The 15,557-nt window shown below is 38.4% G+C and overlaps 1 protein-coding gene across 3 annotated transcripts in view; it reads left to right on the top strand.

The window, feature by feature from the left end:
• The window catches only part of MFSD8 (major facilitator superfamily domain containing 8), a 55,212-nt gene that overhangs the window by 27,042 nt on the left and 12,613 nt on the right, over positions 1 to 15,557 (top strand). Inside the window, exons 5-9 of one of the 3 annotated variants that reach the window (XM_010389047.2) lie at positions 1,479 to 1,592; positions 4,575 to 4,719; positions 5,760 to 5,815; positions 11,716 to 11,824; positions 13,753 to 13,887. In XM_010389047.2, the coding sequence (XP_010387349.1) occupies positions 1,479 to 1,592; positions 4,575 to 4,719; positions 5,760 to 5,815; positions 11,716 to 11,824; positions 13,753 to 13,887 (559 nt within the window). The remainder of the gene's footprint in view (positions 1 to 1,478; positions 1,593 to 4,574; positions 4,720 to 5,759; positions 5,816 to 11,715; positions 11,825 to 13,752; positions 13,888 to 15,557) is intronic. The other 2 variants (XM_030917062.1, XM_010389056.2) reach the window with 2 other exon arrangements.

The following is a 15,557-nucleotide window of genomic DNA, read 5'->3' as shown; positions in this document are numbered from 1 at the left end:
ATTGTAAACAAATATTTTTCCTATCATTTTGCCTTTGCTCATGATGTTCTCATTACCTATAGTTCTCTTCTGTTCCCATCATTCTTCATTCTTCAAGATTCAGTTCAAACCAGGCGTGGTGGCACGTGCCTATAATACCAGCTACTCAGGAGACTGAGGTAGCAGAATCTCTCTTGAGCCCAGGAGTTCAAGGTCAGCCTGGGTAACATAGGGAGACCTCCATCTTAAAAAAAAAAAAACAACAGAAAAACCCAAAACAAAAATAGATCCAATTCAAGCTCCACATTTTCCACAAAGCCCTCTTGGGCTACCCTGCCCCTTCAGAGATTTTTTTCTTCTCTGACATGTCTCTGGCACTTGCTTATAGTATTGTACTGTTTTTATGCTTTCTCACTAATCAGATGATAAACTTTTTTTTTTTTTTTGAGTCTCACTCTGTCGCCCAGACTGGAGTGCAGTGGCGCGATCTCGGCTCACTGTAACCTCTACCTGCCTGGATTCAAGCAATTCTCCTGCCTTAGCCTCCCGAGTAGCTGAGACTACAGGCACCTGCCACTGTGCCTGACTAATTTTTGTATTTTTAGTAGAGATGGGGTTTCACCATCTTGGCCAGACTGGTCTTGAACTACTGACCTCGTGATCCACCTGCCTCGGCCTCCCAAAGTGCTGGGATTACAGGCATGAGCCACCACTCTTAGCCTAAACTTTTTGCAATTAGAAAGAATTTACGGTACTTTAAAAATATCCTATGCCCCCTAACAGAATCTCTTGAATATAATGACTCAATGAAATTTTTCAGTAAAATTGTTAGTGCATTTTTTTCTGTTTCTTATATTACATGTTTATGCATACAGAGTTTGTAATACTTTTTAAAATAGTTGTAGTAATCAATGGTATGCCATTCACTCAGTGCTGTGTTAGTATTGAGTAAATTTTATATTCTTTTTTTTGTTTGTTTGTTTGAGATGAAGTCTCACTTTGTTGCCCAGGCTGGAGTGCAGTGGTGCGATCTTGGCTCATTGCAACCTCAGCCTCCTAGGTTCAAGCAATTATTCTGCCTCAGCCTCCTGAGTAGTTGGGACTACAGGTGGATAATTTTTGAATTTTTAGTAGAGACAGGGTTTCACCATGTTGGCCGGGCTGGTCTTGAACTCCTGACCTCAAAATGATCCACCCACGTTGACCTCTGAAAGTGCTGGGATTATGGATGTGAGCCACTGTGCCCAGCTTGTTTTACTTATGATACCATTTTTTCACTCTTTGATATCTTTAACTGTTTTCATATTACCAAAACTAGTATGGTCCGTTAATTGATGCATTTGCTTAATAAAAATACCTTACATGCTTTGTATGATCATAAAGAGGAAGCAGTGACTATACTGTTGACCAAGATTTCTTCTTCTGTATAAAGTCAAATTTGATTGAATTTTATAAACTGAATGATAACTTGCTTTGGATTATTGTGTCTTGTTTTTAAGGAAACGTAGCAGTTGTTCGATCATATACTGCTGGTGCTACTTCCCTTCAAGAAAGAACAAGTTCCATGGCAAATATAAGCATGTGTCAAGCATTAGGTTTTATTCTAGGTCCAGGTAGGTGTTCTTTTTTTTTTTTTTTTTTTTTTTTGAGACGGAGTCTTGCTCTGTCGCCCAGGCTGGAGTGCAGTGGCCGGATCTCAGCTCACTGCAAGCTCCGCCTCCCGGGTTTACGCCATTCTCCTGCCTCAGCCTCCCGAGTAGCTGGGACTACAGGCGCCCGCCACCTCGCCCGGCTAGTTTTTTGTATTTTTTTTAGTAGAGACGAGGTTTCACAGTGTTAGCCAGGATGGTCTCGATCTCCTGACCTCGTGATCCACCCGTCTCGGCCTCCCAAAGTGCTGGGATTACAGGCTTGAGCCACCGCGCCCGGCCCAGGTAGGTGTTCTTCACTTGTCATTACTTGAATTTGAATTGGGAAAACTTTGAGGCTTAAATATTCAATGTAACCCAAGTATAAAAACTCTTAGCTGAAGGGAAAGGGAGGAAAGCTAATTTTTTTTTATCCAGCAATGAGGATTTTATCTTGATGCCATTTTATCTTGATGCCAATCCACTAAATTAAGTGCTATTAGTCCCCTTTTATAGTTGAGAATGCCAATGCATAGAGAATCTAAGTAAATTGTCCAAGGTCACCCTTTTGCTGAGTGTTAAAAAAATTAGTGAGGCCAGGCACGGTGGTCCACACCTGTAATCTTCAGCACTTTGGGAGGCTGTAACAGGCAGATCACCTGAGGTCAGAAGTTTGAGACCAGCCTGGCCAACATGGTGAAACCCCATCTCTACTAAAAATACAAAAATTAGCCAGGTGTGGTGGCAGGCACCTGTAATCCCAGCTACTTGGGAGGCTGAGGCAGGGGAATCGCTTGAACCTGGAGGCAGAGGTTGCAGTGAGCCGAGATCACATCATTGCACTCCAGCCTGGGCGATAAGCGTGAGACCCTGTCTCAAAAATATATTAATGAGATTTAATATTTCCTCAAGGCAAATTAATTTTCTGCTGAGTAAAGAATCAGTCATTTTCCTGCCTAGAATAATATTGAAAAACCATATAATTGGTCTATATTTTGAAGTTATGAATATTATCAGTTTGAATCCAACTCAGCTTACTTCATCATTAACACCCCATCTCCCACCCCCAGTTTCCATTACGTTCCTCTATTTAGCCAAAAGGAAAAGGCTCAACAGAAGGGAATCTAATTCACTGTTCACCAAAATCTATTTCGATTTAGTACCCTGAAACAAATACAAGCACAAATGTAGAATAGTTGAACTTGAATACTATATTGTAAAGTACATCAGGACATAGTTTGAGTCTTTATTTTCCAGTCTACCCTCAGTATCTAGCATAATACCTGGTATAGACTTATGTTCTTAGTAAATACTTTTTACCACCTTAAAAGCATTTTAAAGATTATGTCATTTAAAAATTTTGCATTATAGATGACTAAATATAAGCCTGAAGAACTTCGATGACTTTTCCAATAATAAACCCTCAACAAGCACTAACATTTATTGTGTGCTTACTGTATGCTAGTCACAGTTCTAAGTACGGTAGGTGCAGTATCTTAAGTCCTCACCCTAGAGTTATATGTGAATTACTATAGAGCCACATATAGAATCTAAATCAGAAGAGCAAACCAGTACTCTTCCAATTGAGTTTTTGCCACAGATCCAGATTAGATTTTGCCACTTCATATTTCTTTTTTTTTTTTTTTTTTTTTTTTTTTTTTTGAGACGGAGTCTCGCTGTGCCGCCCAGGCTGGAGTGCTGTGGCCGGATCTCAGCTCACTGCAAGCTCCGCCTCCCGGGTTCACGCCATTCTCCTGCCTCAGCCTCCCGAGTAGCTGGGACTACAGGTGCCCGCCACCTCGCCCGGCTAATTTTTTTTGTATTTTTTAGTAGAGACGGGGATTCACGTGTTAGCCAGGATGGTCTCGATCTCCTGACCTCGTGATCTGCCCGTCTCGGCCTCCCAAAGTGCTGGGATTACAGGCTTGAGCCACCGCGCCCGGCCTTGCCACTTCATATTTCTTTAGAGTGCTTTATCCAGCAGTCCAAAAACACTTCTAACTAATGTTTAAAGTCACTAAAAAAACTTCAGATACTAAGGTAGATTATGTATGCTTTTGGATGAAATGGTTTTTTTTTTCATTTTACCTGTATATGACATTATGGTCAAATGATATTAAATATATATATACACCTATATGTATATGTACCATATACACAATAATATTTAAGATATCTGATCTAAAATATGTTTTCATTCTTATAATGAAGCTGATTAAACCTTTTTTTTTTTTTTTTTGAGACGGAGTCTCGCTCTGTCGCCCGGGCTGGAGTGCAGTGACCGGATCTCAGCTCACTGCAAACTCCGCCTCCCAGGTTTACGCATTCTCCTGCCTCAGCCTCCCGAGTAGCTGGGACTACAGGCGCCCGCCACCTCACCCGGCTAGTTTTTTGTATTTTTTTTTAGTAGAGATGGGGTTTCACCGTGTTAGCCAGGATGGTCTCGATCTCCTGACCTCGTGATCCGCCCGTCTCGGCCTCCCAAAGTGCTGGGATTACAGGCTTGAGCCACTGCGCCCGGCTAAACCTTTATAATTATTGGAAGAAATGGTATAATTTAAATTGCCTATGGAGATGTTTTGTAAAAAACTAAGAAGTTATGTAAGATACAACTCCTTGTGAATGCATGTACATCAGTGTTTCACAACCTTTTTTTCATTATTGTCTCCCTAAGGAGCCTTTTTCAATGTTTTTTCCTACTCTCTTTACCCCATAAAATTTTAGTGCCACAGATGTATCATATATCTTTTATGTACCATATGTATATCTGTACATACCTGCTTTATACCTAAAAAGTGGAAAATTTTTGACCCCCCCCATCAAGAACCAATTGCATCTGTTGAGAATGCATGATATAGAAGGATGATTCCATAACTTTGTTCCCAATTCTGTTGTAAATGTCTTTTGCATTTTTTATCCTATGCTTCTCATATAGTAATTCATCTGTGAAAATTTTATCTTAATAAGTTTTTCAGACTTGTTTTGCATTCATTGGAGAAAAAGGTGTGACATGGGATGTGATTAAACTGCGGATAAACATGTATACAACACCAGTTTTACTTAGCGCCTTCCTGGGAATTTTAAATATTATTCTGATCCTTGCTATACTAAGGTAATTAGATAGAAATGATAAAACTATTTTTGTAGATTGTGAAATTTAATGAGCTTTGTAATTGTTGGAAGATAATTATCCTTATGAAGTGTATTTGTTTTTCTATGTCTATAGTTTGTTTATATTTTTTGGTCAGGTAGTACTAAAGCATGTAATACCGGCAACCAAAAGACAACCTAATAAATGAGAACAGAAAAGGAAGGTCTTTGAAGATTCAAGGTTTGGTTTTTTGGTTTTTTTTTTTTTTTTTTTGAGACAAGGTTTTACTCTGTTGCTCAGACTGGAGGGCAGTGGCACTATCTCGGCTCAATGCAACCTCCATCTCCCAGATTCAAGGATTCTGATGCCTCAGCTTCCTGAGTAACTGGGGCTACAGGTGTGCACCACCACATCCAGCTAATTTTTGTACTTTTAGTAGAGACGGGGTTTCACCATGTTGGCCAGGCTGATCTCAAACTCCTGACCTCAAAGTGATCTGCCTGCCTCAGCCTCCCAAAGTGCTGGGATTACAGGCAAGAGCCATGTGAGGCTGTGCCCGGCCTGAAGGTTTGATCTTGATTTACAAACTACGTGTTTCTAAGTAGGAGAAAGGCATGGAAAATAACATTTTAAATAGATTAATGGATTTGTATCAGTCTTAAATATAAAAGTTACTAGTAATGTATATCTCTTTCATATATTTGAAAAATTTTTTTTAATTATGTTTTGTTTATTGTTTTTAGAGTGCTTTATTCAGTAGTCTAAAAACATTTATTACTAATGTTTGTAATCACTGTAAAACTTCAGATACTAAAGTAGATCATGTATGCTTTAGGATGAGTTAGATTTTTTTCATTTTACCTGTCTGTGAGAATTTGATAAGAATTGTAACTTCTGTCTTAAGTTTATTGGTTATATCTCATTGGTAACAGTTTTATTACTGAAAAACCAATAAAGAAAGTATATTAGAATGTGAAAAAAAATACAATGCCAATAATAAATTTAAACAACTTCACTATTAAGCATTTTATAGGTACAATGTTTGTGTTTTTCTTTTTAAGAGAACATCGTGTGGATGACTCAGGAAGACAGTGTAAAAATATTAATTTTGAAGAAGGTACTTTAAACCCATTTGGCTGAATTAATGTAACATTATCAAAGTGTTTCTAATGATTCTGTTTGTTTGGTATTTACTTCGATTTTGCTTCTAAGGACAACACAGTGGATGATTGGGGAAGATCTTCAAAGCTGGAAGTGACCTAAATTGATTTTTTTTAAAGAGGCATACCCATATTAGTTATTTGGTGGTCATGATTGACAAGGTTACTGACATTGTAAAAAAATCACTTTGTCTTATTTTCGGAGAGCTAGTATCCTAAAGCCTTTGAGATATTTGCAATGATTTCCATATCTTGACTACCACATAAATATGTCTGTCTTTTTTTTTTTTTTTTTTTTGAGATGGAGTCTCGCTCTGTCGCCTAGGGTGGAGTGCAGTGGCGCCATCTCGGCTCACTGCAAGCTCCGCCTCCCGGGTTCACGCCATTCTTCTGCCTCAGCCTTGGGGTTAGCTGGGACTACAGGTGCACGCCACCGCGCCCGGCTAGTTTTTTGTATTTTTCAGTAGAGACAGGGTTTCACTGTGTTAGCCAGGATGGTCTCGATCTTCTGACCTCGTGATCCGCCCGCCTCGGCCTCCCAGAGTGCTGGGATTACAGGCGTGAGCCACCGCACCCGGCCATGTCTTTCTATTTAAAGCAGTTCTTGCCCGGCGCGGTGGCTCAAGCCTGTAATCCCAGCACTTTGGGAGGCCAAGACGGGTGGATCACGAGGTCAGGAGATCGAGACCATCCTGGCTAACACGGTGAAACCCCGTCTCTACTAAAAAATACAAAAACACTAGCGGGGCGAGGTGGCGGGCGCCTGTAGTCCCAGCTACTCGGGAGGCTGAGGCGGGAGAATGGCGTGAACCCGGGAGGCGGAGCTTGCAGTGAGCTGAGATCCGGCCACTGCACTCCAGCCTGGGCGACACAGCAAGACTCCGTCTCAAAAAAAAAAAAAAAATAAGTAAAAATAAAGCAGTTCTTTATTCTTTTAAGCATGAGAACAGGTATGGTTTTGCCTTTTTATTTTTGTTGTTTTGGTATATTTTACAAATACACATTTTCATCCTTTAGATCTTCTCTGATTCATGTAAGTCAGAGAACCCGGTAAGTAGCTATATTTTACCAAAAAAACTGTTATTTAGGTACTAATTATATCCTCCTTGGGGAAAGAATGCAAGGACTGATCCTGGCCCTCAACAGTTCATAAAGTTGTGGAAAAGACATAGTATTATTTTACCAGGTACTTTCATAGCTCTATTATTTAATTTTCACAAAATAAATAGTGGAAGATAAATTTAAATGTAGTAGGGTGGAGACCAGAGTGGTGAGGAGCTATAGTAAGTTTTTGAACTAGGACAGTTTTGACATTGATTCCATGCAGAGGCTAATCCAGATTGGTTATATCTCACTGGTCATATCTCATTGGTAACAGTTTTATTACTGAAAAGCCAGTAAAAGAAACTGTATCAGAATGTGAAAAAAAATATGATGCCAGTAACAAATTTGAACAATTTCTCTATTAAGCTTTTCAAAGGTACAATATTTGTGTTTTTCTTTTTAAGAGAACATTGTGTGGATGACTCAGGAAGACAGTATAAAAGTATTAATTTTGACTAGGCCTGAAGTAGGGCAGTGACTGAGAATGGAGAAGGGATAAGCAGGAGTTGTTGAAGGAGGAATCAAGAAAGAGATTTGGATAGAGAATATTAAGGATTAGAGAAAGCCAACATTTCTGCCAGGTTTTGATTCTAGATCACCTGGAAGAATGAGAGAGAACAAGAATTTAGGAAGGGAGGTTGGATGAAAAGAGAAGATGATTTCAGTTTGGATCAAGCTGAATATACTGTTACTCTAGAACAACTAAAAAATCCCAGAGGCATTTGTAATTTTGACAGTAAAAGTAAAAGCTAGAGATAAAAATTTGTGAGTCACCCAGTGAAAAACACTATGGCAGCAAAGAGGGAGTGAGAGAAAGGATGGGGTGATGATTCAAGTGTGGGAAAAGATTGTTGAATCTGAGGAATGAATATGTGAGAATATGTTTGAAAACTTTCAAAATAAAAAATAAAGAATGAGAGGTGAAATGTCAACAGTGGGTATAAACTCCTTTATTCAAAGGTAAAAAATAGGATGCTAACTTCAAGGAGCTATCAGGTAAAGGGAAGGAGGAAGTTAAGAGGATGAGGTAGAGGTATGACAAAGGGAAGATATGTAAAAATCAGTATTTCAGAAGTTGGAAGGGGGTAATATACGTCAATGCTTCATTTACTTTCATGTGCTTAGAAATCACCTGGGAACCTTGTTCAAGATACAAATTCTGATTCGTTAGGCTTAGGGTGATACTAAATAAGGTTGCCAATAAAACATAGGATGTTGCTTCTCAGAATAGGGGAGTTAATAAAGAAATGTAAAAATATATAATATAAAAAATAAAACACAGAATGCCCAATTACATTTGAGTAATGTTTTAGTATAAATATGTCCCACCTGGTTAAATTTGGATTTCAATAAACAACAAATAACGTTTTTGTTTTTGTTTTTGTTTTTTTCTTTAGTAGAGACAGGATCTTGCCGTGTTGTCCAGGCTGGTCTTAAACTCCTGGACTCAAGTGATCTGCCTGCCCCAGCCTCCCAAAGTGCTAGGATTACAGATGTGAGCCACTGCACCTGGCAACAGATAACTTTTAGTATTAATACAATCCAGCTGGGCATAGTGGCTCATGCCTATAATCCCAGCACTTTGTGAGGCCAAACCAGGTGGATCACCTGAGGTCAGGAGTTCAAGACCAGCCTGGCCAACATGGTGAAACCCTGTCTCTACTAAAAATACAAATATTGGCTGGGTGTGGTGGCAGGTGCCTGTAATCCCAGCTACTCAGGAGACTGAGGCAGGAGAGTCGCTTGAACCTGGGAGGCAGAAGTTGCAGTGAGCCGATACCATACCATGTACTCCAGCCTGGGTGACAGAGTGAGACTCTGTCTCAAAAAAAAAAAGTGTAAATACAATCCAAATACTTCATGGAACATTCTAATACTTAACTTTCAAATATGGCACAGAACATATTTATACTAACACTTATTGTTTATCTCAAATTTAAATTTAACCGGGTCTCCTGTATCTTTATTTACTATATTGGCAACCCTAGTGAGATGCTGAGCATCTGCATTTATAACAAACTACCATGTGATGTGATGCTGCTGGTCTAGAAATCATAGATTGTGTTGCAAAGATTGAAAGCTATGCTGTCCAATATAGTAGCCATTAGCCATATGTGGCTATGTGAATATAAGTTAAAGTAAATTTAATAAATTATTTTCTGTCATACTAGCCACATTTCAAGTGCTCAGTAATGGGTATATGTGGCTAGTGGCCACTGTATTAGCACAGATAAAGAACATTTCTATCATGTCACAGTTTTATTGGACAGCACTGTTCTAAAGTACAAATGGGAATGAGTTTAGAGGAGATGTAGTGTTTTCTTGTATGAGACTTCTAGTTACTTCAGAATAATTTTTATAAAATAAAATTTTTAAATTTCAATAAATGTTTACATAAAATATATCTGGTAAAAAAACTTCCATAATTGTTTTAATTTAAAGATATTCAAATTTAAAGAGGTTATTATGAGACAGGATTATAATTTCTAATTGCATAGAATTTGAGTCCATATACTAATGCAGTCTTTTAAAAAAATTTATAATTAGAGATATCTAGTCAGTCCCCATAGTCTAGGATGCAACATTTCTGAGATTCCGCACTTAAACCAGCACTAAGTAGAGGCTACAGGAAACTAAGCACATATTATGAAGCAAACTCCAGTCTGACTTGGGGCAATATTGATATTGACTTGAAGGAGTAAAGACTAACTTCTAGGTGGTGATTAAGAATCAGAGAGGCCTATCCAAAATGATACAAGAGCCACAACCATCAGGGCCTACCCCTGGCAAAGGATCTGGACAAAGGTGACCAGTTCTCTTTGTGTGATTATAAAGGAAGGTCATAAGGCTGAGTGTCCAAGGTGCTTAATTCCCTTTAAGTATAGCAGTCTATTTCCAAATCTACTTATTGTTGGAGGAGGAACTCCTCAAGAATCCTGAGATAGAAAGGCAGGCATTATTATGAAAAAAATCATAGAAACTTACTACATCTTAGGAAAGCCCTCCCACCCCTCCACCAACCACTGACACTGCACACAATTTAAGATAGCATAAATAAACATATTTTTGTAATATTTTATGTATTAATTCCTGGCTTAGGCTGGGTGCGGTGGCTCACACCTGTAATCCCAGCACTTTGGGAGGCTGAGGCAGGCAGATCAAGAGGTCAAGAGATTGAGACCATCCTGGCCAACATGGTGAAACCCCGTCTCTATTAAAATTACAAAAATTATCTGGGCATGGTGGCGTGCACATGTAGTCCCAGCTACTCGGGAGACTGAGGCAGGAGAATCACTTGAACCCGGGAGATGGAGTTTGCATTGAACAGAAATCACATCTCTGCACTTCAGCCTGGCAACAGAGCGAGACTCCGTCCCCCTGCCACCCCAAGAAAATACCTGGCTTATTTTGGTATTTATTGGTGTATGTATTCTGAATAAGTGGAAAAATTACAAAACAGCGTGAATATGTATGAGTAGATTAATATGTCTGCATGATTCTCAGTTACATCAAGAATAGCTTAATGTGTATTAAACTTAAAACGTTGTTCAAGATGAGAAGTCAGTACACTTACTTTGTCCTTCTTGTTTATAAACCACCATCAAATCCTGATTATTTCTTTACAGAAACATAAATGATAGGAGTTTTTTAAATGGTAATGATAACATAAAGATCTTTACGAATACTAATTTCTATTTATTTATTTATTGAGACAGAGTCTCTGTCACCCAGGCTGAAGTGCAGTGGCTCAATCTTGTCTCACTGCAACCTCAGCCTCCTGGTTCAAGCAGGTCTCGTGCCTCAGCCTCTCAAGTGGCTGAGATTACAGGCGTGCAGCACCATGCCCAGCTAATTTTTTTTTTTGTATTTTTAATAGAGATGGGGTTTTGCCATGTTGGCCAGGCTGGTCTCAAACTTCTGATCTCAGGTGATCCACCTGCACTGGCCTCCCATAGTGCTGGGATTACAGGCATGAGCCACCGTTCCTGGCCATGAATACTAATTTCATGTAGCACTGAAATTCAAAATATATATCCATTGAAGTAAATCATAGAACTGGGAACTGATTTGATAAACCACTGGAGTTCTTCATGAAATTCTTGTAAGTCTAAGATTTGAGTAAGGTGGAAAAAAATCTGCAATTTAAATTTAAAGCAAATATATTTAGTATGAGATCAGTATGTTATAGAGTTCTATAAATTACATTTTTGGATTGAGATATACCAAGTACAAAATGCATCTGAGTATTTCTTAAGATAACAGAATTGAAGTATATCTCTGGGGAAGAAAATTCACCTTGCTTTTAAATGCCATTTAAAAATTATTTCTGTCATATAAATTATCTTATTGTTGGCCACGCACAGTGGCTCACACATGTAATCCCAACACTTTGGGAGGTCAAGGCAGGAAAACTGATTGAGCTCAGGAGTTCGAGCCCAGACTGGGTAGCATGGTGAAACCTCATCTCTACAAAAAATATAAAAATTAGCTGGATGTGGTGGTACATGCCTATAGTCCCAGCTTCTTGGGAGGCTGAGGTAGGAGGATCACCTGAGCCTGGGGAGGTCAAGGCTGCAGTGAGACCCCATCTGAAAAAATAAAAATACACAAATTATCTTGTTATTAAACTACTTTGAATCCTAAAAAATTTTTAAAAATATTTATAAATTTTGCTATAATTTCTACATTATTTTAATGTCATAAGAAAAATTAGATGTATAGGTAATGTAATTTTTCTCCTATTTACCTATAGCAAGTAGCGATGAAATGCAAGTTCCCCAAGGAAATATTGACCAAGTTGCTGTTGTGGCCATCAATGTTCTGTTTTTTGTGGCTCTATTTATCTTCGCCGTTTTTGAAACGTAAGTTTTATTCCATCTTTATCTAAATCAGATTATATTTTAACCTTTATTTCTTAATGCAGTGTTAATTAGGCATATCGATGTTATTAAAAATTTTATGTAAGGCAAATTTTTCTTACCATGATGTAAAAAATGTATATACATTTTGTTGCTTTTAACTTGAAAGTAGTTAATTCTTTGTCCATAATCTACTATCTTACTTTCTTATAAAAGGATCAGTTTCACTACTCTTTCCCTCTTTCATCTGAGTTTTATGATAAATACAGTTATAAAACTTTAGTGCCGTGATTTAATTATTCTTAAGCTCTATAATTTCCTACCTATATATATATATATGATATAGAGTTCTATAAGTTACATTTTTGGATTGAGATATACCAAGTACAAAGTACATTTGAGTATTTCTTAAGATAACAGAATTGAAGTATATCTCTGGGGAAGAAAATTCACCTTGCTTTTAAATGCCATTTAAAAATTATTTCTGTCATATAAATTATTGTTGGCCATGCACAGTGGCTCACACGTGTAATCCCAACACTTTGGGAGGTCAAGGCAGGCGAACTGGTTGAGCTCAGGAGTTCGAGCCCAGACTGAGTAGCATGGTGAAACCTCATCTCTACAAAAAATATAAAGATTAGCTGGATGTGGTGGTACATGCCTGTAGTCCCAGCTTCTTGGGAGGCTGAGGTAGGAGGATCACCTGAGCCTGGGGAGGTCAAGGCTGCAGTGAGCTGTGGGTCAGTCCCCCAAGTAGCTGGGACTACAGGCATGCGCCACCATGCTCAACTAATTCGTTTGTATTTTTTGTAGAGACAGGGTTTCCCCATGTTGCCCAGGCTGATCTTGAACTCCTGGGCTCAAGTGATCTGCTCACCTTGGCCTCCCAAAGTGCTTGGATTACAGATGTGAACCACCGCACCTGGCACTATCATGTTAGCTATTTTTAAGGTATGCAATTCAGTAGCACTAAGTGCATTCACAATGTTGTGCAACCATGACCACTATTTCCAGAACGTTTTCATCATCCTAAACAGAAGCTCCATACGCATTAAAGAATAACATACCAATTAAACAATATTAAATAAATTTCAGACTGGGTGCGGTGGCTCACGCCTGTAATTCACAGCACTTTGGGAGGCTGAGGTAGGTGGATCACTTGAGATCAGGAGTTCAAGACCAGCCTGGCCAATATGGTGAAACTCTGTCTGTACTAAAAATACCAAAATTAGCTGGGTGTGGTGGTGGGTACCTGTAGTCCCAGCTACTCAGGAGGCTGAGGCAGGAGAATTACTTGAACCCGGGAGATGGAGGTTGCAGTGAGTCGAGATCATGCCACTGCACTCCAGCCCAGGTGACAGAGTGAGACTCTAGCGTCTCAAAAATAATAATAAACAATAAATATAAATTGCATTTTGTAGTCAGTTACTAGAGATGGCATGTAGGGAGAGAAACTTGGAAAGGAAGGATATAGTCATGTAAAGGAAGAGACATTGAGAGGTAAAGAGAAAAATATATACATTCAAAAAATCCAGTATATTCTGATAACTTAATATAACTATTGCATTGAAAGAGACCAATTTAATTAAAAATATAACCATGATTATTTAGTAATATTAGAATGATAGGCATTGTGATTGGTGTGGTTTGTTTCCTTTTCCTTTGTTTCAGACTTTCTGTAATAGGGCTATATTGATTATATAATTAAAATAAACATTAGAAAGTAAACTATGAGTAGACAGACTTAGTAACTTAGTTATGTAACAACAACATGCTTAAAATGTGTTCAAACTTTTGCTTAAGTCTGTTGTCATTGTTAAAAGGCATGCAAATTCTTGAATGTGTAGCTGTCATTTTTAAAACTTACACTTCACTTTAAGTATAACAGTTACTGTGATTTAAATAAGAATACTTTTTTTGGTTTTTCTTAGCATCATTGCTCCATTAACAATGGATATGTATGCCTGGACTCAAGAACAAGCTGTGTTATATAATGGCATAATACTTGCTGCTCTTGGGGTTGAAGCAGTTGTTATTTTCGTAGGAGTTAAGTTACTTTCCAAAAAGTAAGTTAAGTGTTTTTGGTTTTATGTCTATTTTTTAAAAATAAAACAAAAAACAGAGCTAACAATGCAAATGGATGTACCAGGAAAATAATCTAAAGCTTTTTTTGGACACAGATTTACAATTTATTAAGAGATCACAATATTTCTATACCCTACAGCATTTCTTTGGTAAAACAAAATTTCTCACAAAGTGAGACTTATTATCTTTTGTCTATTGTGTTTTCCTGAAAGTATATTTCATAAACCATTGTTCTGTATTGTAATATATATTGTGCAACAAAAAAGATTCAGTGGTTAAGTTTGGAATATTTTGGTTAAGATTACCAAACTTATTCTAGAACTTCTATCCACAGTATATATATTCTATATCATCCATCATGGCAAATAAGATTTGTGACATTTCCCAGACCACACAACACTTTTTTTTTTTTTGAGACAAGTCTCGTTTTGTTGCTGAGGCTAGAATGCAGTGGTGCAATCATGGCTTAGTGCAGCCTTGACCTACTGGCCTCAGGTGATCCTCTCATCTCACCCTCCTGAATAGCTGGGACTACAGGCATGACCACCATACCTGGCTAATTTCTTTTATTTTTATTTTTTGTAGAGACAATATCTCACTGTGTTGCCCAGGCTAGTCTCATTCCTGGGCTCAAGCATTCCTCCTGCCTCAGTCTCCCAAAGTGTTGGGATTACAGGCATGAGCCACTGTGTCCAGCATTAAGTGTTTTTTAATTGATACATGATAGATGTACATATGTTTGGGGTATGTGTGATAATTTGATACATTCATATAATGTATAAAGATCAAATCAAAATAATTGGGATACCATCACTTTAAATATTTACCTTTTCATTATGCTAGGAACATTTGAATTACTCTTTTCTAGCTTTTGACATGTACACTAAATTATTGCTAACTGTAGTCACCCTACTGAGCTATTGAAAACTAGGTCTTATTTCTTCTAACTGTGTATTTGTACCCATTAACCAACTATTGTTTATTGCCTCCTTCCCACTATTATTCCTGGCTTCTGGTAACTACCAATCTAGTCTCTTTTCTTTCTTTCTTTTCCTTTTTTTTTCTTCTTGTAAAAGATGGTGTCTCACTCTGTTGCCCAGAATGGAGTGGAGTGGTGTGATCATAGCTCATGGCAGCCTCAAACTCCTGGGCTGAAGCAATCCTCCTGTCTCAGCCTCCTGAGTAGCTAGGACTACAGGCATGTGCCATAATGCCTGGCTAATTTTTTTTTTTTTAACTTTTTGTAGAGACAAGATCTTGCTGTGTTGCCTGGGTTCACCAATCTACTCTCTATATTCATGAGATTCATTAAAAAAAATTTTTTTTTTTTGTGACGGAGTCTCGCTCTGTTGCCCAGGCTGGAGTGCAGTGGCGCGATCTCAGCTTACTTACCTCCACCTCCTGGGTTCCAGCAATTCTCTCGCCTCAGCCTCCCGAGTAGCTGGGACTACAGGCACATGCCATCACACCTGACAATTTTTTTATTTTTATTTTTAGTAGAGACGGGGTTTTACCACGTTAGGATGGTCTCGATCTCCTGACCTCATGATCTGCCCGCCTCCGCCTTCCAAAGTGCTGGGATTACAGGCATGAACCACTGCGCCCAACCTGAGATTCGCTTTTTTTCACATGAGTGAGAAAATGTGATAAT

The sequence above is a fragment of the Rhinopithecus roxellana genome, chromosome 2, assembly GCF_007565055.1.
Source record: "Rhinopithecus roxellana isolate Shanxi Qingling chromosome 2, ASM756505v1, whole genome shotgun sequence".
In the NCBI taxonomy this organism is placed as follows: Eukaryota; Metazoa; Chordata; class Mammalia; order Primates; family Cercopithecidae; genus Rhinopithecus; species Rhinopithecus roxellana.
The sequence above is the reverse complement of the archived record's forward strand: the minus strand, read 5'-3'. Positions and strand labels throughout refer to the sequence as shown.